Below are 23638 nucleotides of genomic sequence, written 5' to 3' on the forward strand. Positions count from 1 at the left end.
AATCACAAAATTTACTTGCATTGTTTTTGGTGCTTAGCGGATCCCTTAGCTTTCTTGCAAGTCATGCAAATGTTGGTGCTATTTATTCAAAAAAATATTTGTCAAGTGTTAAATTAAATCATCGAATATACAAGTTGGTAAATACAAAAAAATCTACAAGCAAATGCTAGCAACCTAGCAATTTACAAATGATTGCAGTTAGACTACCTTTCCTTTTCTTTTTATTAATATTCTATAAAGAGAATGTATGTTTAAGGATGTGAAACTTTTGCCAATTGTTATTTAGTAACACTAGTGTAGAACACGGCTCAAGTCCTATACTACTACCCAGGCCTAAAAGCTATTTTACACAGCAAGTATAGACAGTCCTTGATGAAAATGTGAATTTCTATTTGGCAGGTTTGCATTTTCATTTGCTCGTGTTGAGTGTTAGATTTGTGCCATGGGGTAGAAATTCTTATAAACAAAACAGTGGGGAAATGTTTTTTTTTAATTTGTTACAACTTTCTAATATTTTATTAATACTTTAAAGGGACACTTCAGATACCTAAGGTACTTCATCTTGCTGAACTGCTTAATGTGTGAAGTTTGTTTGCCCTCTTTTTTTTAATTTTATTTTTTTTGCAAAAAGGGCACATTTCTACAGAAATTGTCACTTTGATAAATGAACCTTGCCACACCCCTTGGCTGTCATTCGGACAACAGGTCCTGTTACTTCCTGGTTTGTTTAGCTCAGTGGAACTAAATTCAAGGGGCAGCAATTGTTCAGAGTAACCTGCCTTGCACACACTTCTCATTGAGCTACATTGTGAAGTCTGTGATTGGACTGCCACAGAGAGTCTAGGTGGGTTAAAACGGGAGAGCTTACAAAGGCTGCTGACAGGAGAACTGCAATATTCCAAACTGTGTGTATACACCCCCCAGTTAAAACATGCATAATTAAATTCATGTCTATTTTTATTAGGGGTAAATCAGGCAAATGCCCTACCTGCGTTTAAAACCTATACATTGTATGTATGGGTTTAACTTTTTTTTATATTTTAAATTAATTTTTTTATACCTCACATATACATAAATATAGGGATAAGTAAAAGTCATTTTAACGATAAACAGAAGTGACCGTTACTTTTTGATTATTTTATGTGTGGTGTTTGATATTCCTACCCCACGTTCCTGTAAAAAATAAAATGTTTTGCTTTTCTGCTTGTCACACTTGGCAGATCAGTGCACGATCTGGAATGAATTAACGCCTCCCTATGCGAAACGAGTGTAAAGTCAAATTAAACTTTATAGTTCATTAACCCAAATCCACACTGATTATACATAGCATGACTGCAATGTACAGAGATATTTAAATGTCTCTGCTGTGTCATGGTAACGGTAGGCAGCTGGATGGGACTTTAAAGTCTGTCTTCAGAGACTTAAGAAAAAAATAAAATAGTTTAATATTTTGTAAACCGATCACACTGCCTGTGTGCAGTGGATTATATGATCTGAAATTGAATTCTGAATATTTTGTAGTCTACTTGTGATTGCCACATCACAGTTTTCGTGGACACATATGCCTTCTGCATGCTGATTTAAAACAGGTGGAAAGCGCTTTCTTGCAGTACGTATCATTCATATGCTGCAGGAAAGAAATTTGTCACGTAGTCACAATTGCTTTGACTGATTAAATGCTTTCTGCAACATATGAATAACACATACCTTCAAGGCAGCACTATTCATGTGTAGTCCATCAGCTATAACTGATGTGTGTCCAGGACAAACATTGTGGATCTTGCAAGCTGTTGCAAATTGTTTTCACATGCACAGTAAAAGTGCACAAACATGCCAAATTCTGTGTCGTTTGCAGCGAATTACAGGGCTGTAATGTTATTTGTAAGGTAATGTCTCATTATTGATCACGCATCAGTTAAAAGTATTTCTGCATTAAAACAAATTGCATCTTATGGCAGAACTGTTATGGCAGATAACTAAATCTAAATCAGTGTTTGGAAATAAACATGTGTTAACCACTTCATTAAACCTCCAAATTTTGTATCTAAAGAACAACATAAAATTACTTATCTAAATTGTGTATTTCCTGTTAACTGTCTTAAACTGAACTTTGTGTGTGTGTGTGTCTTCCTTTACAACTGATTAATATATGGCATACTGTTTTTACTCCCCCTCCACTGTAGTATTACATGTCGAGTACACCTCTATAATTATGAATATAAAACGTATACCAATTAAAAAAAAAAAAAAAAAAAAAATACTGTACACCGACACTCGCTATACCTTATAACCTGTAAAGTGCGACTATATACTGTACCAATGCTTTTTGGGAAAATCAAAAATATAAAATAGATAAAGAAACACTCTCTAAGCACCATTAACATTATGGTTCTAGGAGTGCCATGGTACCCTCCCAGGGTAAGTAGTCAAAATATTTTAGAATGGTTAACACTTTACCTGGGGTTCGTTCACCGGTCACCTCCTCCAGTGTAGCCGGAAACTACAATTGTACAAATCCTTTGTTGACCACAGTAGAAATCTGATTGCCATTTTCGTCTTCTTTTGGATCAACAGCAAAAACAAAGATGGACAAAGGGTTAAGCTTGATTTTTTTTAAATGTTTTTATTTAATTATATAACGGCACTATAACTATCCCTCTAAAGTAATGTTGTGTAATATGTTACACCTGTTTGTATGATATATATAATTCATACATTCATTATAATGCCATGTACTCTAGAAATTAGGTTATCACATATCTATTCATTCTTTCTTCAAAGTAATCTGTAAAATATCTGTTGTCTTACTGATGGATCGCCTTGTTGTACTTCTCAGTGATTTTGCACAGTTTGTGAGTCTGGCATTGTCAACTTACTGCAATACCTGTATTCAGCAGTTAGGCTACATGCATTGCTTTCTCCCTCCTTTAATTTAAAAAAAGAAAAATAAGTCATGCGTTTTTTTTAATTTTATTTATTTATTTTGGAATGTTACATATTTGTTTTCCCTTACAGAGTTGTCTAGAATTCAGTTTGAGGATTCAAGAATTCATTGAACTTATTCGGCAAAATAAGAGGCTGGACGCTGTTAGGTAAGGAAATCTATAGTGCCTCCCCCCCCCCCCCCCCCCCTCCCCCCCTTACATAGAGAACCCTGAGCCTACTCCCAGTGCTGTAAAAATGTATGCTGCTAAACAGCCAGCCAGGGCTGTTAAACAAGTATCCATGTTCGCTTAGTTGTAGACTGCTTTAACTAATTGTTATTCCTAACTGGAACATCTCATCCTAACTTGCGAGGTACCTGCCTGTCTGAAGATGGGCACATTCATGTTTTGCCAAAAATCTTTGTAAATTATTATTATTATTTTTTTTCATTGGGCTGAAATGCTGGAGACATCAATGTAATTCAAATAGATTCTATATATATATATATATATTTATAGGATTCTGTTTTTGTGGAAAAAGTCAAATGAGTCAGTGCTGCTGTAAAGACTGTCTCTACAGATTGTTAGATATTTGTACATTTTATTCTCGGTAGTTCTGTAATGAATGTATCTCTTCTCCTTCTTGCTTTATTCCTATGTATTTTAATAATAAATTTTTTTTAAAACTAATATTTTTAAGCAGTTTACATTCCTTTGAATGAAATTAGCACACTGATTATCTCGACACTATTTGTAAGGAAAATAGAGAAGTCCTTTCCATCCCACCTCTTTGTAAGTGTGATTATTAAAATTAAATTATGCAATTAAGTTAGGCATTGGCATGTTGTTCAGACATGTACAGTGGGCTTTGGATACTGTGAAGGAGTAAGTTATATTATAGAGCTGTTTTCATACCCCCTGACATATACATTGTGATGTGATGATGCATAAAACATGTTATGGCTTTGCACAAGCCTCTATACTGCAGATATACCGTAATTTATGTCATTGCAAAAATAAAGAATTAAAAAAAAACCTACTGTATGTTCTATGCCCCTAGAGAAAGTGAAAATTGTAGTGGCGGGGTTCTTCTATAACATACAAAATTTAGCATTGTAAAACAGTGTCCATATGTACTACTCTACTTTGGTTTGACATAGGACCTCCTTTAAAAAACAAAAACAAAAAAACAGCTGCAATAAAAACAAATGCACAGGGCCTGATCTTTGCATCTTTATTACTCTATGAAAAATGGGCTTCAACGTGTTCTAACATTGCCCCATTCGTTTTTAGTAACTGGGGTGCAACACCGCGTCACAGCTCAGTGTTTGTGCAGCCTGACACTGCTCTTTACCAAGTGTGGAATTTGCTGTTTGTGTAGTAAGCCAGCTAATATGTGATGTAACCCCCTGACCACTCGCTTGCTGGATTTGAATCAGTGGGGGGACTAAGTGGGTAGAGATCTGCCAATGTTCTGCCTACTAATACTACCAATAATAGAAGAGTGAGTGTAAGCTACCATAGCCCTCCCTTTAAATTAAACAGCCTTAACTCGAATACCCACCGTAAACCTCTCTACTGCTAATTTCTAAACCCCTAAACTTAAATACCCCTTAACGCTAGCTTTAGCCCCTCCCCATCTGTAAATTGCTGCATTACTGTGCCATGAATGTCTGAATGGACCCCTGGCACACTCGTATCTAAATGTACAATTAAGGGGAACAGTTATTCCATAACTATGGTTTTTGGTGAATTTTCGATATATTGCAGGTGTTTTTCTACAATGAAAAAGGAGTATGAAGCAGAAACGTTTTTACCCCTTTGTCATTTTCGCACACTATATAACTCTGTCCCTTGCTATAGTTTTACTTACTAAACCCATCTCTGTGCGGGATCCATCCAACCTCTTCGGTTTTTCATGACATTGCAAGAAGTGGGCAGGGACTGTCATTCACGAGTATTACATTTAATAATGTGTGCGTATTCTGATCCTTTACATGCATACTAACGAACGGGTGTCTTAACGCCATGGTACAGCTTCACATTCTTCATTATTATCATTCTCCCATTACCATTTCATGTCCATTATGCACTAACCAGATCGGTAGAATATCGAGGAGAACTGAAATTGTGCTGATTACCAGTCAGTGCCCTACCTACATATTGTTGGCATAGCCGGAAATTCAATCATTTTGAAAGCCTTGGACACTGCCGGCTGTGGAACCTCCAGTGTGTCATGTGGGCCTTTAACTCACAATGGATGGAAACGTTACAAAAAAAAAAATGAGCTTGTCTTTATTTTGGGATATATGCCTATTAAGCAGCACTTGAAAGATGATCGTAAAAGTATATTTGCAAGTGCACTGCCAAGAGAGTTAATGATTGCAACTGTTCAATAAAATAAAACTGCGATTTATGTTGGAAACACTTGAACTTCGGTGCATTAGTCAGCTGTTTTGGTGTTAGTTTTTTTTTTTTCCCCCCTTTCCTTTCTGTTTGCACAATGATGCTGTGTTAGAACCCAAAGCTGTACTTAAAGTAGTTTATGATTTTAAAAACCAGCATTTGGCTTCAGCATATGGAAATTCTACTGAATCACCCTGCAATAACTACGTGTGGCTGGTTTCTCGTGTTCCTTTTTTTATTTTACAAGTTATATCCACCTAAGCTGTGCATAACAAGTACGAATAATCCGACACAAAAAAAATAATAACAGATTTATTTGTATATTTTATTTTTGTGACGTTGTACTTCATTTATAACGCTCTTGTTAAGTAGCAGCTGACTTTAAAACATAATTTAAAACACTTGTGTCAAATGAACACGGGACTTAGGATAAGATCCTGCTGGGAAACCAAACCTAAACATAGCATAGCACACTTCTGAAATTTATATTTATTTTCATATTTAGATCTAAGTACGTTACCATCACGCTGTATCTATTCTCAATTAGCAATAGGTACTATCACCTTAACGTTGCAACTCCTTTATCATATTACATTGCAACCATTTATTTACTTATTATTTTCATTTATTAATTTTTCTATCATTATTTTTGTTGGTATGTATAGCAATTTATGTCTATTTTAACTTATTTATTAAAAGTTAATTTTTAATCTTACCCAGGGCACTCAACTGTTCTATTTTTTTATTACTACTTTGGTAGTTTATTGTGGGTTAACCCCACTAAGAGTGTTTCCCTATAGCTTCCATTCCTCTCCTTTTTTTTTTTTTTTTTCCTCTCTTCTCTTTGGGCTTATAAGGAAGATTTAGTCTGAGCAGCAATAGGTGGCTGTGATTGGCTGCGTGTGTCAGCTGACTGTTTTCAGACTATTACAGCGCCCAATAGGGATGGCTAGACCGAAGGACGTCATTTCTGCTTTAGCCACACCTCCAGTAGGGGCCAGGAACCCTCATTCAGTGTAAACTGCTCAAAATTGTTTTAACACTGAGTGGAGGGACAGTGCCGGGGGACTCCAGGTACTATAAACAATACAGAGAGATAAAATGGTAAGCGTTTACACAAATAACCGATCATTGTGCTTTCTAATATTGCAGTATAATCTCAACAGTGCCTGGGGTAAATGAAACCTGCTGGCACCCAGTTAACCCATTTTTTTCCCCTGTAAATAGTTTAATGGGATACTGTGTGTTTATGTATCCACAGACATGCAAGAAAACATTTCAGTCAAGCAGAAGGAAGCCAGTTGGATGAAGTTAGGCAAGTGATGGGGATGTTGGCATTTCCATCGGATACGCACATCTCTCCTTATAAGGTCATTTTCATTACATGCTGTTAATTGTGTTCTGTAAGGAAAATTTGAAATAATAAAGAAATGTATTGCTGATCCATAAATGTACAGTATTTTCAGGGCGGAAAAAGAAAACTTAAAAAAAAAAAACCAAAAAAACATAAAATGTAAATTTTGTCCCATATCGGTTGAAGCCATAATTTGTCATATTTACATATTACGTACAAGATATCACCTATCCAGTGTTGCTCTTTTTAAAGAAATGTTGAATACTATTTATTTCTACTTATCAGCCCCATGTGGTTTGCAACACAGTCAAAATGATTCACTAAATTGTGAATTGTCAGGAATTCAGAGGGAATTTAACATTATAGGCTAAACATAGCAAAAGTTAAAACATAGTTGACTTAGAGAATTCTTGCAATTCAACTGTTGCCTAAAATTGTGAAATTTAATTTGACAAGTTACACTCTTAATTACAATAACCTTGTCTTAAATGCATTTAAGGATTGTAAAAAAAAAAAAAATCGGCTTAACATCAAATGTTAATTATTTGTTTTTCTGTATCATATGAAGTGTGTCCTGGCATAACGAGCAAATTATGCAAATTGTAATTGCTATAGAGCCATACATGCGAGTGCCAGGAGGTCGCTATGGGTGGAACTCCTAGCCTATATTGGCTGGTACTGCATTTCCTAACTGCTTAAGTGCACAATGAATGTGTGTTTACAATACAATTTTATATGTACATCTTTTGTGTTACCTACCCTGGTAAGCTGTTGAATAGCATTTAATGGGGTGAGGGAACAAGAAACTGTCATTTTCAGAGAAGTGACCATTCCTGTTTAAGTGCGAGCACCATAAAATGGTGTAATTTAAATCATTATTTAGCCTCTGTTCTCTTCAAATTACTGGCTAAATTTGGCGCTGCTAATGTGAGATGCAGTACAAAGCCTTGCCATGGCTGTCCTAGTAAATACAGAACACATGGCTGAGTGGACTATGGCGGCTAAAGTGGAGTGCCGACCGTGTTGGCCTAAAGGTGCCTTCAAGATTTCCAGATCTGACTTGGTTCTTATGGACAGCATATGGAAAGTGCTACCCAACCCTTTTGTCTGCTGCATTGATATTCCACATAATGGAATTTAGTTAAGTAATCACATTCTATTTTTTTTTATTATTATTATTTTTTTCCATCCTTAATTATTTATCTCACTAAGTCTGTATGAAAAATGCTATATAGTGCAGGGTTTATTTTTTTATGTACTGTGTATCAGCGTGTTAAAGTGAAATGTGCACTAGGAAGCATGGTAAATCTGGGCATGCCTGCATTATACTTCTTTCAGAGCTCTGTGTATTACAAGGGAATACCAGTTAGGTAGACTGCTAGTTTATTCCAGGCTAGTTTTATTCCTTCCTGCAAGTGCTGGACCTCTCCCTGACAGATATCCAGAAACTGCCCCCACTGCCGATACATCGCTGGGATGTGGAGAAGATACAGCCCTTCACCCCGAACACTGACCGACGACAAGGAGCTATAACTGCCCCGGATGGATAAAACTGTACATACTTTCTTTGACTTTTACACTTGTTTAATTTCTTTTTATTATAACAGCTGATATACTTAGAATTAGCGTTTTCTACATGGGCCTTCTCCTTTACCTCCTAGACAGTGATCCACGAGCAGGGTACACTCCGATGACTGAGGCATAGGCGGGGATACCAAAGGCTTAAAGGATCACTATAGGCACCCAGATCATTTCTGCTCAATGAAGTGGTCTGAGTGTCAGGTCCCCCTAGTTCAGAGAAACTGCTATGTTTACATTGCAGGGTTAATCCACCCTCTAGTGGCTGTCTCCCTGACAGCCACTAGAGGCCGCTTTCTCGATTCTCAGTGTAAAAATCACATTGAACTCACATTGAGTAATGCTTTCCTATGGGGGGTGTGAATGCGTGCGCGACTCTGGCCGCGCGTGCACATTTGGCTCCGCTCGAGAGCTGGCGTCGGCAGGGGGTGGAGAGGCCACCAGCGCTGAGGAAGCCTGGCGCTTGATTAAGGTAAGTGGCCGAAGGGGTTTTAACACCTTCAGCCCAGCGGGAGGGGGGCTTCAAGGGAGGGATTTGTTTTCCTGGCACTCTAGGATCCCTTAAATTTTCATTATATTTTACTTTATTTTATGACATGGTCAAAGTATAGGTTTAGCGTGTACCCATTGCAATTGTCGGGGATACCCACCCACCAGAGATAAGGCACGATACAACCCCCGTGGTGGACACCTCCATGATTGAATCACTGAAGCATATACAGGCGCTTACACCCAGGCTCCCACCGTAATCTCCCCCCCACCTAAATGGCAGCTTACCCCTAACGCTGCAATGAGAGCCAAATAACTAACGCGGACTACGTAGCTCCAAACCATTGTTTAACTACAGTGCTTGGCTATGCCCCAACGTGCAGCATACTATTACAATCTAAGCTTTAGATAAGACTAGCACATGTATATTCCTACGTGCTACCTTTACCATTACTTGCTTTTACCGCATCAGCCTATTGTCAATTATATCCAGCAAATGTATATATATTGCAACCTGTCAAGACATGCACTAAGAAAAATAAAGAGTTACAATTAGTAAAGTGCAGCTCCTACGTTGCTAACCTTGTCTTGCGTTACTTGCCACTGCCAGCCTGAAAGTCGCATGGCACACTCACCAGGTGTAAGTTTTCACTCACTATGGAGCCATATTATCCAGTGTATATCCAGGAGTTTGAAGTGTTGTGCTACTTAATAAATATCTCTTTTATTTCCCTATTTCCACACAGGATCTCCTGGACCCAGCACGATGGCGAATGCTCATCCAACAGTTTCGCTATGATAACTATAGGCTCCATCAATTGGGAAATAACTCTGTATTTACCATAACACTCCAAGCGGGACTTTCTGCAATCAAAACACCGTATCCTTTAATTGTAAAAACAAATAAAATGATCTGTGTGCTCTTTTTTTTTTTTTTTTTCATTTTATGTAGTTTTCAATATTGAGTTTGTCCATGAGATTAATGAATCCACTATGCTCAAGAAATCGACTTCAATACATCTACTGTAACTTCCTAATCCTAAGTGTTTTACTAATCTAGCAAGCTAGTAACCAAATACAATGTAATTTATGGAATCCTAGAGAAACACAGATGGCTTCTCAGCATTCTTACTCAAGAATAATGCATACATTTTTTCCAGCGCCACACAGGTCCGCTGGCTCCGCCCTGCCTCCTTGGCTGAGGTCATCAAAACTGACAGTCTCAGTCAATCCAATGCATTCCTATAAGAAAACATTGGATTGGCTGAGGTTATCAGTTCTCATGATCTCAGCCAGGGAGGCGGGCTGTGTTGGCCAATCAGCATCTCCTCATAGAGATGCATTGAATCAATTGATCTCTATGGGGAATGTTTAGCATGACTCAAGCACTGACCCAGGAAGCTCTTCTAGTGGCCGCCTGAGTGACTGCCATGGAGGTGTCCATAGGAAACAATGTTTACAGCAAAATGCCTGCAGGGGCATGGTATAGACACCAGAACAACTACATCAAGCTATAGTTATTCTGGTGACTATAGTGTCTCTGTTAAAGAAACCTTTTTGGCTGGCATTTGATAATGCATTAAAATATGCCATTAAAAAGATGCTCGCCTTTTGAATTCCTTGTGTTGGGTGCAGGGGTCAAGTCCTGGGGAAAAAAGTGTGGGAACTCACCCAAGATTCCGCCTCCCCCCCCCCCCCTAAAAAAAAAAAATTACACTCCTATGCATATAGTGCAGTGCAGGATGTGTATTATTAATGTAGTGTGTTTGTAGTGAATGCAGAGTATGGATAATGAATGTAGTGTGTTTGTAGTCAGTGCAGTGTGTATAATGAATGTAGTGTGTTTGTAGTGAATGCAGAGTATGGATAATGAATGTAGTGTGTTTGTATTCAGTGCAGTGTGTATAATGAATGTAGTGTGTTTGTAGTGAGTGCAGTGTGTATAATAAATTTAGTGTGTTTGTAGTGAGTGCAGAGTGTGTATAATGAATGTAATGTGTTTGTTGTGAGTGCAGTGTGTGTATAATGAATGTAGTGTGTTTGTAGTAAGTGTAGAGTGTGTATAATGAATGTAGTGTGTTTGTAGTAAGTGTAGAGTGTGTATAATGAATGTAGTGTGTTTGTAGTACGTGTAGTGTGTATAATGAATGTAGTGTGTTTGTAGTAAGTGTAGAGTGTGTATAATGAATGTAGTGTGTTTGTAGTGAGTGTAGAGTGTATAATGAATGTAGTGTGTTTGTAGTAAGTGTAGAGTGTGTATAATGAATGTAGTGTGTTTGTAGTGAGTGTAGAGTGTTTTTTTTAGTGATTGCAGTGTGAATAATAAATCTAGTGTGTTTGTAGTGAGTGCAGAGTGTGTATAATGAATGTAGTGTGTGTAGTGAATGCAGTGTGTATAATGAATGTAGTGTGTAGTGAGTGCAAAGTGTGTATAGTGAATGTAGTGTGTTTGTAGTGAGTGCAAAGTGTGTATAGTGAATGTAGTGTGTTTGTAGTGAGTGCAGAGTGTGTATAATGAATGTAGTGTGTTTGTAGTGAGTGCAGAGTGTGTATAATGAATGTAGTGTGTGTAGTGAATGCAGTGTGTATAATGAATGTAGTGTGTAGTGAGTGCAAAGTGTGTATAGTGAATGTAGTGTGTTTGTAGTGAGTGCAAAGTGTGTATAGTGAATGTAGTGTGTTTGTAGTGAGTGCAGAGTGTGTATAATGAATGTAGTGTGTTTGTAGTGAGTGCAGAGTGTGTATAATGAATGTAGTGTGTTTGTAGTGAGTGCAGTGTGTATAATGAATGTAGTGTGTTTGTAGTGAGTGCAGAGTGTGTATAATGAATGCAGTGTGTTTGTAGTGAGTGCAGAGTGTGTTTAATGAATGCAGTGTGTTTCTAGTGAGTACAGAGTGTGTATAATGAATGCAGTGTGTTTGTAGTGAGTGTAGAGTGTTTTTTTAGTGATTGCAGTGTGAATAATAAATGTAGTGTGTTTGTAGTGAGTGCAGAGTGTGTATAATGAATGCAGTGTATTTGTAGTGAGTGCAAAGTGTGTATAATGAATGCAGTGTGTTTGTAGTGAGTGCAGAGTGCGTATAATGAATGCAGTGTATGTAGTGTGTTTGTAGTGAATGCAGAGTGTGTATAGTGAATGTAGTGTGTAGTGAATGCAGAGTGTGTATAGTGAATGCAGTGTATGTAGTTTGTTTGTAGCGAATGCAGAGTGTGTATAGTGAATGTAGTGTGCAGTGAGTGCAGAGTGTGTATAATGAATGCAGAGTCTATATAATGAATGCAGAGTGTGTATAGTGAGTGCAGAGTGTGTATAATGAATGCAGTGTGTATAATGAATGCAGTGTATGTAGTGTGTGTGTGTGGTGAATGCAGAGTGTGTATAATGAATGCAGAGTGTGTATAGTGAATGTAGTGTGTGTAGTGAGTGCAGTGTGTACAGTGAATTTAGTGTGTTTGTAATGAGTGTAGAGTGTGTATAATGAATGTAGTGTGTTTGTAGTAAGTGCAGTGTGTGTGTGTGTGTTGGATTATGTGTGTGTGTGTGTGTGTTGGATTATGTGTGTGTGTGTGCTGGATTATGTGTGTGTGTGTGTGTGCAGGATTGTGTGTGCTGGATTATGTGTGTGTGTGCTGGATTATGTGTGTGCTGGATTATGTGTGTGCTGGATTATGTGTGTGCTGGATTATGTGTGTGTGTGTGCTGGATTATGTGTGTGTGTGTGCTGGATTATGTGTGTGTGTGTGCTGGATTGTGTGTGTGTGTGCGTGCTGGATGATGTGTGTGTGTGCTGGATGATGTGTGTGTGTGCTGGATGATGCGTGTGTGTGCTGGATGATGCGTGTGTGTGCTGGATTATGTGTGTGTGTGTGCTGGATTATGTGTGTGTGTGTGTGCTGGATTATGTGTGTGTGTGCTGGATTATGTGTGTGTGTGTGTGCTGGATTATGTGTGTGTGTGTGTGCTGGATTATGTGTGTGTGTGTGCTGGATTATGTGTGTGTGTGTGTGCTGGATTGTGTGTGTGTGTGTGCGTGCTGGATTGTGTGTGTGTGTGTGCGCGCTGGATTGTGTGTGTGTGTGTGTGTGCTGGATTATGTGTGTGTGTGTGCTGGATTGTGTGTGTGTGTGTGTGCTGGATTATGTGTGTGTGTGTGTGTGTGCTGGATTATGTGTGTGTGTGCTGGATTATGTGTGTGTGCTGGATTATGTGTGTGTGCTGGATTATGTGTGTGTGTGTGTGTGTGTGTGTGTACTGGATTATGTGTGTGTACTGGATTATGTGTGTGTGTGTGTACTGGATTATGTGTGTGTGTGCTGGATTATGTGTGTGTGTACTGGATTATGTGTGTGTGTGTGTGTGCTGGATTATGTGTGTGTGTGCTGGATTGTGTGTGTGTGTGTGTGCTGGATTGTGTGTGTGTGTGTGTGCTGGATTGTGTGTGTGTGTGCTGGATTATGTGTGTGTGTGTGCTGGATTATGTGTGTGTGTACTGGATTATGTGTGTGTGTGTGTGTACTGGATTATGTGTGTGTGTGTGCTGGATTATGTGTGTGTGTGTGTACTGGATTATGTGTGTGTGTGTGTGTGTACTGGATTATGTGTGTGTGTGCTGTATTATGTGTGTGTGCTGGATGATGGGGAGGGGATGCATTTGCTTTTTAACCTTTGTTTTTATGGTTTTTTTACTTTACTCTCCCCCCTCCCTGCTTCTTACCTTGTCAGGGAGGGGGGAGATCGCCTGGTGGTCCGGTGGAGGGTAGCAGCCGCTGCATACAGGGGCCATCACACGCGGCGTTCTTCTCCAGCTCTCTCAGCTTCAACTCTCGCGAGACTCGCCTGTGCGGAGCGTTGCCATGGTAACCCGTGGCAACGCTCTCACAGCCGCGGGTCTCGCGAGAGTTAGAGCTGGAGAAGAACGCCGCGTGTGATGGTCCCTGTGTTCAGTTAGCAGGGCAGCGGGCAGGTCCTGCAGGACTGGGAACGGCGTTCCTGCTTTGGAAAAAGTGCAGGAACGCCGTTCCCATGCGTTCCTGCAGGACTCGAGCCCTGGTTGGGTGCATTTTTATTCATGTATTTATTTTTCCAGGATGTACAACTTCTGCAGTGGATATTCACATGTTTTCCACCAAGCAAGTTATTATGGGACATAAGTTCAGCACTTGGTGACAGGTTTATTCATAAGATAAGATGACTGAAACAGCTGGCTAAGTAAAAGAAACTTGACATTGCTAGGTATAGATGCATAATAAGTAATTGTATTGAAATAAATAACAAATACGTTTTTTAACATGTCCCAGGTGTGTAGAGTAGTTGAAGAATAGCTTTGCATGCTAAGGTGGGCTATGATGAGTAGGAAAACAAGCCATATTCCCTAGGAAGCAAGTTTTTTAGGTAACTTGCAGGGTTAGGGTTCAACTTTTACCAAAGGGTATCTGCCCTGTTTATTGATGTTACAAGTAGTCCTTGACCATTTCGTAAACAGACAGTGCTACAAAGAGGATGGAACTTCAAAGAACCCGGATTGTCCTGTGTGCAGCAAGTCTTTGAATAAACTAGCGCAGCCCCTTCCAATGGCACATTGTGCCAATTCACGGCTCGTCTGCAAGATTTCAGGAGACGTAATGAATGAGAACAATCCTCCAATGATGTTACCTAATGGATATGTATATGGGTACAATGTAAGTGTCGCAGTGCCAAAAATAGACTGCTTTGGGGGATGTTGGCAGTATGTGTTGTGATGTGTATTGTGGAATGTTCTGCATATGTCCATATGTTTTATTAATAATATATACCATAATGGGGTGTTGAAAAGCATTCATTTATCTTTAAATTGTAGCCAACTGAAATTCGAAGAGCAACATTTAGACTAAAACAGGTTATCCAAAAATATTGTCCAACTTCGCTTTAGTTGGATATTTTGTAAATCTTTCTTTTATTGAGACATTGAGTTTTGCGGTACAGAATGTAAACAAAAATAAAGGAGTTAGTGCATAAGACAAGACGTTAATCATATGGTTGGTCAGTATACTCATATCTGTCTCATTTTTTTTTTTTGTAAAGTAATCATGCAAGTCTAATTAGTAACAACAAGCTATGCCATATAGTGCAGTATAACAATCAATAGGTAAGTCAACGTAAGTAACATCAGGCTTCTTAGTATGATAAACATTGTATGGAGCGGATGTTGGTAAATTATGAGGGGAAAACAGACAAGGTACATCTCTGCATATTCATATATAAGTAAATTGCCAGATAACATGCTAGTTCAACGTAATAAAAAACAAAAAACGCTAGAAACGCAGTACACTTAAATGATACAGGTGTCACTTAATAGATAGCAGTGCAACAACGCTGTATTGAGCAGAGTGAGTGGGTTATTTATTGTAGTATGCCCTGACTCATAATATAGAGTAGCTGGTAATCTAAGAAAAACCTGTTTAACTAAAATGACAGGGTCAATACCAGGGGATGGTCATTTTCTACAGATGATTGGGCCCCCTGCCATCGATCTGAGGCTGTGAGGAACATGTGAAAAAAGCGGCCAGAAGGAGCCATTGCTTTTGCATATCCCCCCTCCCTCGACCTGGCTGCTATTCACCCAATGCCCTTGCAGGCTACCAGAGTCATGTCTGCATGGAATGTCCCGTGGGTACAGGGCTGTTCGCCCAACTGGCCCTGATCCGGTTCGATGGCCCAGGTGCAGGTCCATCTGCTCCGGTCTGTCTTGCCACCTCGAGCTTGGTCCCGGGGGAGTGTGGTTGCCGCTTGGGGTCGAGGTTTTGCTTTTCGGGTGTGTGGGTTTAGCACCAGGGTCTTCCCTGCCTGTGCCCTCCGCCCAGGAAGACTGTGGCGAGCTCCGGAAATCGTGGGACGTGGGTGGGTATCCGTTGGGTCGGTCCTCTGTCTCTTTGGCTGTTCCGATGTGTGGGCAGTGGATGTTTTCCGCCGCTTGCCTGCCAGGAGGGAAGGAGGTTCTGGAGTCTTGGTCTTGGCCTGCTCCCCTCTTTCTTGCAGCTTCCGCCAGAATGCACTAAATAAGGCGTCTAGCCGCTCCTCGAGCGTCCCCTGTGAGCCTCGTGCTGAGGTGTCTGGTGTGGTAGCCGCCATTTTGGCCTCAGATTCAGCGCTGAGCGCAGGCCTCAGGTGTGGGTGAGTTGGTTGGTGTGTCTTAAAGCTTGGGGGCATAGCCTGTCTGTTTGTGCCGGGATAACCCCCACCGACTGGGGGGGGGGATTCGGGGTTCCCAGCCACTGCAGCGTGTCCGATAGCTAGCAGGGAGATCTGCCGCTTCTCTCATGCTTGCCACCGCTGGTAGGCCGCAGGTTGTTTTAGCGTTACAGTTGCTTGGCTGTGTGCAGGAACTCTGCCGGGTGTATCTCCGGTGTTCACCAACCCTCTCCGGCATTCCAATCCTCTGTGGTGAGTTATTAAAAGTCGATTTGTCAGGGTTTTAGTAGATTCTCACACAGAGCTCACTCTTGGTGCGACCAGTTAGCTCGGCAGCCGGGCCCCGCCCCCTTTAGTTGGATATTTGAACCTTTTTATTTTCTCCAAACAAATTCTAACCTTAGTAACTAAAAATGTACAAATGATCCAAGTCCGGATTAGCAAATAAACCTCAAACATTGGAATTTTCTTATATAACCTCACAATTGCCATAAATGTAGACTGTCCAGAAACAAACAGCTGAATGATAGAAATACAAAACTGTATGCGCAAATACAGTGACATAATTGGCAGCTGCCAATTCTAATGCAAATCATCAATACAAAATGCATTATTTATGATTAACAACATAAAGGGGTAGAACATGCCTCCACAATTAATACACACTCATTTAGATTATTAATATAAATGTAACTAATCTACTTTGATCTTATTTTCCTACTGGCTGCTCTGAGGCAAATACAGTAATGTGTATTTTTGGAGGCTCTTTTGGAAAAAGCTGGTTAATTTTTATCTTGCCTTCTCTAACATTTGTTCAGAGTAATTCCTGTAGAAACTTTGGTGTTTGGTAAATGTGAAAATCTTATATTTTGTATAGAATGTACATGAGAGAATTTTGGATTTTAAACGCAGAAATCAGATGGTACTAAATGAGATTTGCTCACGTGGTTCTAATAACTGAATGTCAACTGGATTTGCCCTTAGTAAATACGAGAATTACAAATTTGGTTGCAGTTCTGTACATTTTAACTGAATTTTGCTGATATGGACTGTATTCAGTCCTTCCTTTAAATATTGTCTTGTACTATTTTCAGCTATAGCAATGAACATTTTGAGTATTGCATCTAATTATATACTCTAACACGTCACATTGACATTTTATTGTCTGGGGTAATTCCACTATTGTAATTATGGTGATCTATAGATGTACTGGTCTCAGAAATTTTACCTCAAGTTAATGTAAACATGTTGTGAATAATTGAATTTTGGCTAAATCTTCCCCAAATACGTTGAAAACATCATATATAATAGTGATAAATCATATATTGTGTAGAATATTGTGATCTACTAACCTTATCTGCGTTTCAGTGCCGCCACTTCCTCAGCTTTTGGGGTGTTACTCTCGTGTAACACCTTCCTCTTGTTTGTCATTGGCTCCTCCCAAGGCCCTATTTGATTTGCCTGGCTTGGGGAAGCACTTCCAAACAGAGCAAATCTTCTCAGCGACACCAACATGCTGGCTTTGTTGCCAGCTTGCCGGCATCTTAACGAATTGATGTTGGCTACTCCGTTCCTATACTTCCTACATAGTGCTAAGGAGTTTCCATAGCAACTGTAGTTCATGCGCTGTGGTTGCTATGCTAGGGAGAGCAGGAGGACCACCTGCATAGAGCCTTATCAGAAGATTTGACTGAGAAGTGGGAGAAAGACCTACCTCCCAAACTATACATTTGCTAGCAAAACTGCAAGTATAATTTCTAGGCAGAATCTTATGCTCTTTCAAAAGAGCATACAAAGAATTTGGTTGCACAGCTTAAACTTCCTTTTCATAAATATTCATTCTAGAAATATATAACACACAGAATGTATTACTGGAAAGAAAATACCATTGTTCAAATCTAGTTTAAGTAATTTTATTCCATATTGTATTTTTTTTTTCTTTTCTTCAGTCTCTTCTTTCTATTCGCCAAGATGACAAAGTAATTTGTCCAAGAACCAAAGAGGTCTTCAACTTCTCCCAAGCCGAGAAAGTCTACATCATGTAGACCCAAGATACTTCATTGTGCCTCTATAATCTGCTGAAGAACACGAGACTGGAGTGTTCTACACAGAGAAGAAAATACGCACAACGGGCAGGATCGAGGCATCAGCCCTGTCCGGTGGTTGCATTAATTGTCTCTTGCGACCAAAGATAACCAAGCAACAACAATACACACTTCACGAGGAAATTTCAACATACAAAAAAACATAAACAAGTAAAATACGTTTATACTTTGGGAAAATTACAATTTTGATTGTGAACATTTTGTAACATAAAGACTGATGCTTCTGATGAGTTTTCTTGTTTAAGAATTTGAAATAGTTTTTTTTAACCCTTTTCTGCTGAAGGGACATGCAGTGCTCTGCTTGTTTCTCGAGTAGTAAGTTTGGGGTTGTATTAGTTCTATGTATAGGCCTTGGGATCATATCATTAGTGCTGCTGCCTTATTTTTTATTATTTTTTTGCTTTAGAGAATGTATTCACATGGAAACATTAATCCAATTTCCTAAGTGTTGAACCTACAGCTCACAGTAAAGGTTTGACAAAGCTTTGCAGACATTCTACAATCTAAATCTTGCGTATTCTCAAGAGCCATGGTTCAGTCTCCAGTATTACAGAAGACATGCCGAGAAGGTTTCAAACCGCAAACTACATTTTACTCTTTATAGTCTTTAGGAACCCGTGCTGTAGAAATTTGTATTTAGTGCTTATTTTTGCATGTTGGTGTTCATTAGCTAATAAAAGATTGTAAATTAAAAATTCTTGTAATGGGATTGCTTTGTTTCATAAATGTAAGTGTCTGGGACTGTATATGTATACTGTCCAACAGGGTGAGCACTCACAAATAGTGATGTCCCGAACAGTTCGCCGGGAACCGTTCGCCGGCGAACATAGCCGCGAACACGCGCGATGTTCGGTCCGCCCCCTATTCGTCTTAATTGAGTAAACTTTGACCCTGTACCTCACAGTCAGCAGACAGATTCCAGCCAATCAGCAGCAGACCCTCCCACCTCCATGACGAATAGGGGGCAGACCAAACATCGCGCTATGTTCGCCGGCGAACGGTTCTCGGCGAACAGTTCGGGACATCACTACTCACAAAAGCACAACCTAAATCTTTGGTAGCATTTAGCCCTGTACACCAGCAGGTCTATAGCAAGATGTCAGAGGAACAGCCTGTAATTGGATACAAACCCTTAAAGAGTTACTGAAAGCACCATGACCACTTCAGTGATTTGAAGTGTTAATTGTGCCTGGAATCTGTTTGTGCAGCATTAAGCGATGAAACTCCTTTGCTGCTGGGGGTGTAACTCAACCTCTACTAGTTTGCTAAATGGTTTACCCCATGCCCTGGGGAGTAACCACTTAAATCCAGGATCAAGATTTACTTTGATGCCTGTGACTTTATGATCTGTGTTGAAAGCGAGTGACCTATGTCAGATGTTAGCCAAGTGTAAATCACAATGCATAATTGATTATTTTTAGTGTCAAAACTCGTTCCAGAGCACCTTGCAATCACTTTAATTCCAAGGTGTTAACAATGCCCACTAGATTATCTGCTGGAGAACGTTGCAGATTCTATTTTACAATGTTAACATTGTCCTACTTAAAGGTGCAGAACACTTTTTATTCACCTGAATTCTCGAGTTCTGTAAGTAAGGATGGGGATATAAGGTTACAAATAATTATAGATATATTGACTTCCACGGTTAATTTTTTTATAAAATGGCTGTGCTGGAAAAATATCTAACTTGGAGATTTCCTTTTTTTTTTTTTTTTTCATTTAGCTATTTTTAGCCAAACATTTTTAATTCTCCTTTTTATTTATAATTCCATTCCATTTCCATTTAGAGAATTATCTTGTTAGATAATTGTGCCCACGTAAGATGATCATGTGACTGCAGCTTCTCTAGGTGACAGGAATCAGGATCTATTTTAGTTTTGTTTTTTTGCAATTCTTTGCTAAAGCAGCTCTGTTTCCTGTTCTATTCCTCACTCCGAATATGTTTTTCCTTTTTCTTTTTCTCATAAAATACACAAGACAAACTAAGGGCAACTTTGTCTTGTGTATTTTTCCTACACTTTACAAATCTTGACAGAGGGTGAAAATGAAGGCAAGCTCTACTTGTTATGAAGTCCCATTGTCCCACAGTATTCACCTGCCTGTCACATCCATTCTATGTAATCTAATGATACATCCTCTGTCCTTCCCTGAGCCCTTGCGAGGAAGGAAAGAAACTGTGGGCATGTGCGGACTTTAAGAAAGGGCGCAATAAGGCAGGGGGTGTACGTCACTACCATGATCCCTAGAGTGGTGGCACCATGGTATGAGATCAGGTGCTGCAAACAAGATAGAATAAAAAGGTAAAAATGGGTGAAATGTAGGTTTAAAAAAAAAAATATATATATATATATATATATATATATATATATATATATATATATATATATATATATATATATAGTTGCCTTATTGTAGAGCCACTTTACTTAACTCCGATATGAGCTTACCTATTTTCGGAATAGCAGAGATTTACAGAATAGCAACATTAAAGCAGTTTCATGAAGATATTAAAATAACTTATCTTGAACATCTTTTATATGTCAATTTAATGCAAACTTTTGCATTCTGTACAGAAGCGGTGTATCTCACCCCATCAAAATATCTGCTGTTGCCCTAAATCCGGACAAATGCATAATGTCAAAAAATATCAAATGGGCATAATTTCTTTTCTCTAATCTTGTAGCCTCCAACTCACACATCCACACACACAGTTCTTTCCTAAAATGTGATTTGGAAAAAAATGCAATATAAATTTCAGCATTTAGAAAACAATGGCCAGCAACATGTATCATCAGGGTGTGTAGAACCAGGAGGTGTATAAGCTGTGCTATGAGTGGCATACCTCCTTCTCGACAAACTAAGCTCTACAGATGTGGGGCTAGGAATATGCTCTGATATCTATTCACAAAGCATAGCGTTAATGTGCCATTACTGAATCGCGAAAAGAAAATAAATTGTGAGGAGTGCAACTGGTCCCCTAAAAAAACAAAAAAAACAAAAAACACAAGAGCCTAAATGTGACTGCTCCCTTAGGAACTCTTATCGCAAGTCCAGTTTGAAAAGAGTACGAACACATGCATAGTTCATGATCAACATCTCTGCAAGGAACCAACATTAATGTGTCATTAGAGACAATTGGCGACTTAAATGCAATTTTCATCAGTTTCTCTCTGGTTTCCGTTCCTGCTGTATTATCCTTGCAAAGCTTTCAGAAATAGTGATGTGCTCTTGCTATTTATCTAGGCAGAGACAATAAGGCTATTAGCTTTTTTTGTTTACTATATATTTTTTTTTTGTGGGTAATGAAAGAACGTGGAATTGAAATACAGTATTACAAATATTGTATATTAGTAAAACAAAAATGGGTTTAATTTTTGGTACCAATTAATTGTTAGCAGCAAGTCCCCAGTAATATTGAGAGAGAAATACCTCCAGTTACACTTTATCATATTTGGAGTTACTATTACAGTGCCGGGGTATTGCTGTGAGTGCAAGGTTAACTCCGTAAATGTAACTTTTTATAAATGTACTATGAATTCATTCAAAGATGTGATGTCACAAAGAGATTTATAGAACATGAGGGCTAGATGAAGAGCAATGTTTAAGGCTGATTTTAGGAGGTGGTTAAGTTAATATACCGTATATGTGGAAAGGATTGAAAATGTATCCTTGGGCTGAGGCTCCTGGTTTTTGTCACCTGGCAATGCCCCGATTGTAGATATCCAAAAAATACAAAATCAGGAACAACATGTAACCACACATTGTAAAGTGAGACTAGAATGTGGAACGATCTAGAGAATTGCATATCGAGACAATATCACAGAAAATATTGACGGTATCGCTCACAGAGATTCTCTAGCAATTCAAAAGAGAAACAACTCGGTAAGGAGAAATCGGGAAATGCCAATAACAGCTCAGTATTTGAGATTTCGAAAGAAACCATAATTCTCACAAATTAACAATTAAAGCGGCACTATCAGATTCTTTATGTAATGCTCATTTTTAGTGTGTTGGAATTTCACTAAAATTCCAACCCAGTCAAGAGATTTATTAAGACAAAGCAGGGACTACTTTGTCTCTGTATTTCTCCCCCACCTGACTTTCTTAGACTCAAGATGGAGTCTAAGGGTCAACCCCAACAGTCGTCACCAGTGACCGCTGCAGGGAATTGACTGAAAATGTCTATGGAGGGTCCAGTGGTTTTGCAGCATCTCCCATAGACCTCAATGTTGTACTTTTGCACATGCACGAGAATAAAGCAGCGTGAGAAAGATGGTGGCACCCACGAGGTACAGGTTCAGGTAAGTAATCTCACCTTTACCTGCCCCTGCGGCCATCGTGCCGCTTTAAGGCGAAACAGTGACGAAAAAAGCCTATGTTGTGCAAATTATGAAAACCTTAAAACAACAAGCACAAAAAAAGCATAGTGCAAAACTGTGTAATATATAAATAATATCAAGCTGAAATTGGAATTGCACCCATTAAAAAAGAGTGGATTAGGTACCACTCATAACTATCCCACTCAGGGAGGATCAGCCCCTTGTGTGAGTTAGATCAAAAGCTGCATTGTGTGGAAGGAGTCACCACTTTGCAACTTTTATTTCTATCTTCGTTTAAAAATAATTCAAAATACAAGGCATTCACAGCTCCCGCAAGCGAATACACAGTCTCTGAATTTGCTCAGAGCTTGCCTGTCCTTTAGACTTCCGTATGGAAAGATCTCCTGCTTCCGGGTACTTTTGTTACTTTAATTTTTTTTTTTTTTAGTCAATCTGGTTTTTATTAAGGCATATAATATGGGGTACAAAAGAGAAGACGGAGGTAACGTTAAAGCGAGTTACATTATAGGGTTGGTACAACAATACACAAGGTTAACGTACATATCCAGATTATCAATGCCTAATTTTTTTTTTTTGTAACGTAATAATAGTAAGGTTGTGTCAGACGGTTAAACAGTTGTAAGTTTTTAAAACATATGCTAGGACTACGTTAAATTAACAGAGTTAAGTTAAGGCAAGATACACAGGCTGAACCGTGACACAGTACAGCGTCTTGTATGCAGGGCCGTCTCATGAGGTACTATGTGAACAAACTAGATGATTATTAACAAGATCAGCTTATTTGTTGTAGTTTCAGCGGCTTTTCTGTCTAGCCCAGTTAGGGCGGCTGAGAAGTTAAGGCTATTCTGCGGTCGAATATGGCGTGTAAATGCGAGCGTAATATGACAATAAAATAACGTACCCGTATATACCCCGCTTATAGCTGTGGTGCAAGGCCTATCCAACATTATAACAGCAAACGTAAGTTAGCAGAAACAGGCGAGGGATCGCTATACAGAGTAAGGGACAATATAGGAGCAAGGGACAGCAGAGTGGTTTACATTGTGTTAACAACTAAGGTATCACAGCAAGCACTTGTTAATCAGAAACAATAGTAGGTTAAAGTGATTAGCAACCTCAGTGTGAGGGTAAGCTAATGTGAGATGCTACTGAGCAGCCTTGAAATGTGCCCCTTTGGAGGGGATATGATATGCGTCGCTTACGGCTGGTGCAGTGTACCCTGGAGAAAGTCTCATGCAAAAGTCCAAAGTTCTGTTGGTCAAACTATGTTCGC

At 39.2% G+C, this 23638-nt stretch overlaps 1 protein-coding gene across 1 annotated transcript in view; it reads left to right on the forward strand.

Moving 5' to 3' along the window:
- The window catches only part of MAEA (macrophage erythroblast attacher, E3 ubiquitin ligase), a 56817-nt gene extending 38097 nt beyond the window's left edge, over positions 1 to 18720 (forward strand). Inside the window, exons 5-9 of the mRNA XM_063457660.1 lie at positions 3016 to 3092; positions 6592 to 6700; positions 9498 to 9631; positions 14236 to 14431; positions 17870 to 18720. Coding sequence (XP_063313730.1) covers positions 3016 to 3092; positions 6592 to 6700; positions 9498 to 9631; positions 14236 to 14431; positions 17870 to 17965 — 612 coding nt within the window. The 3' untranslated portion in view covers positions 17966 to 18720. The remainder of the gene's footprint in view (positions 1 to 3015; positions 3093 to 6591; positions 6701 to 9497; positions 9632 to 14235; positions 14432 to 17869) is intronic.
- The last annotated feature ends 4918 nt before the right edge of the window (positions 18721 to 23638 follow it).

This window comes from Pelobates fuscus, chromosome 6, assembly GCF_036172605.1.
Source record: "Pelobates fuscus isolate aPelFus1 chromosome 6, aPelFus1.pri, whole genome shotgun sequence".
In the NCBI taxonomy this organism is placed as follows: Eukaryota; Metazoa; Chordata; class Amphibia; order Anura; family Pelobatidae; genus Pelobates; species Pelobates fuscus.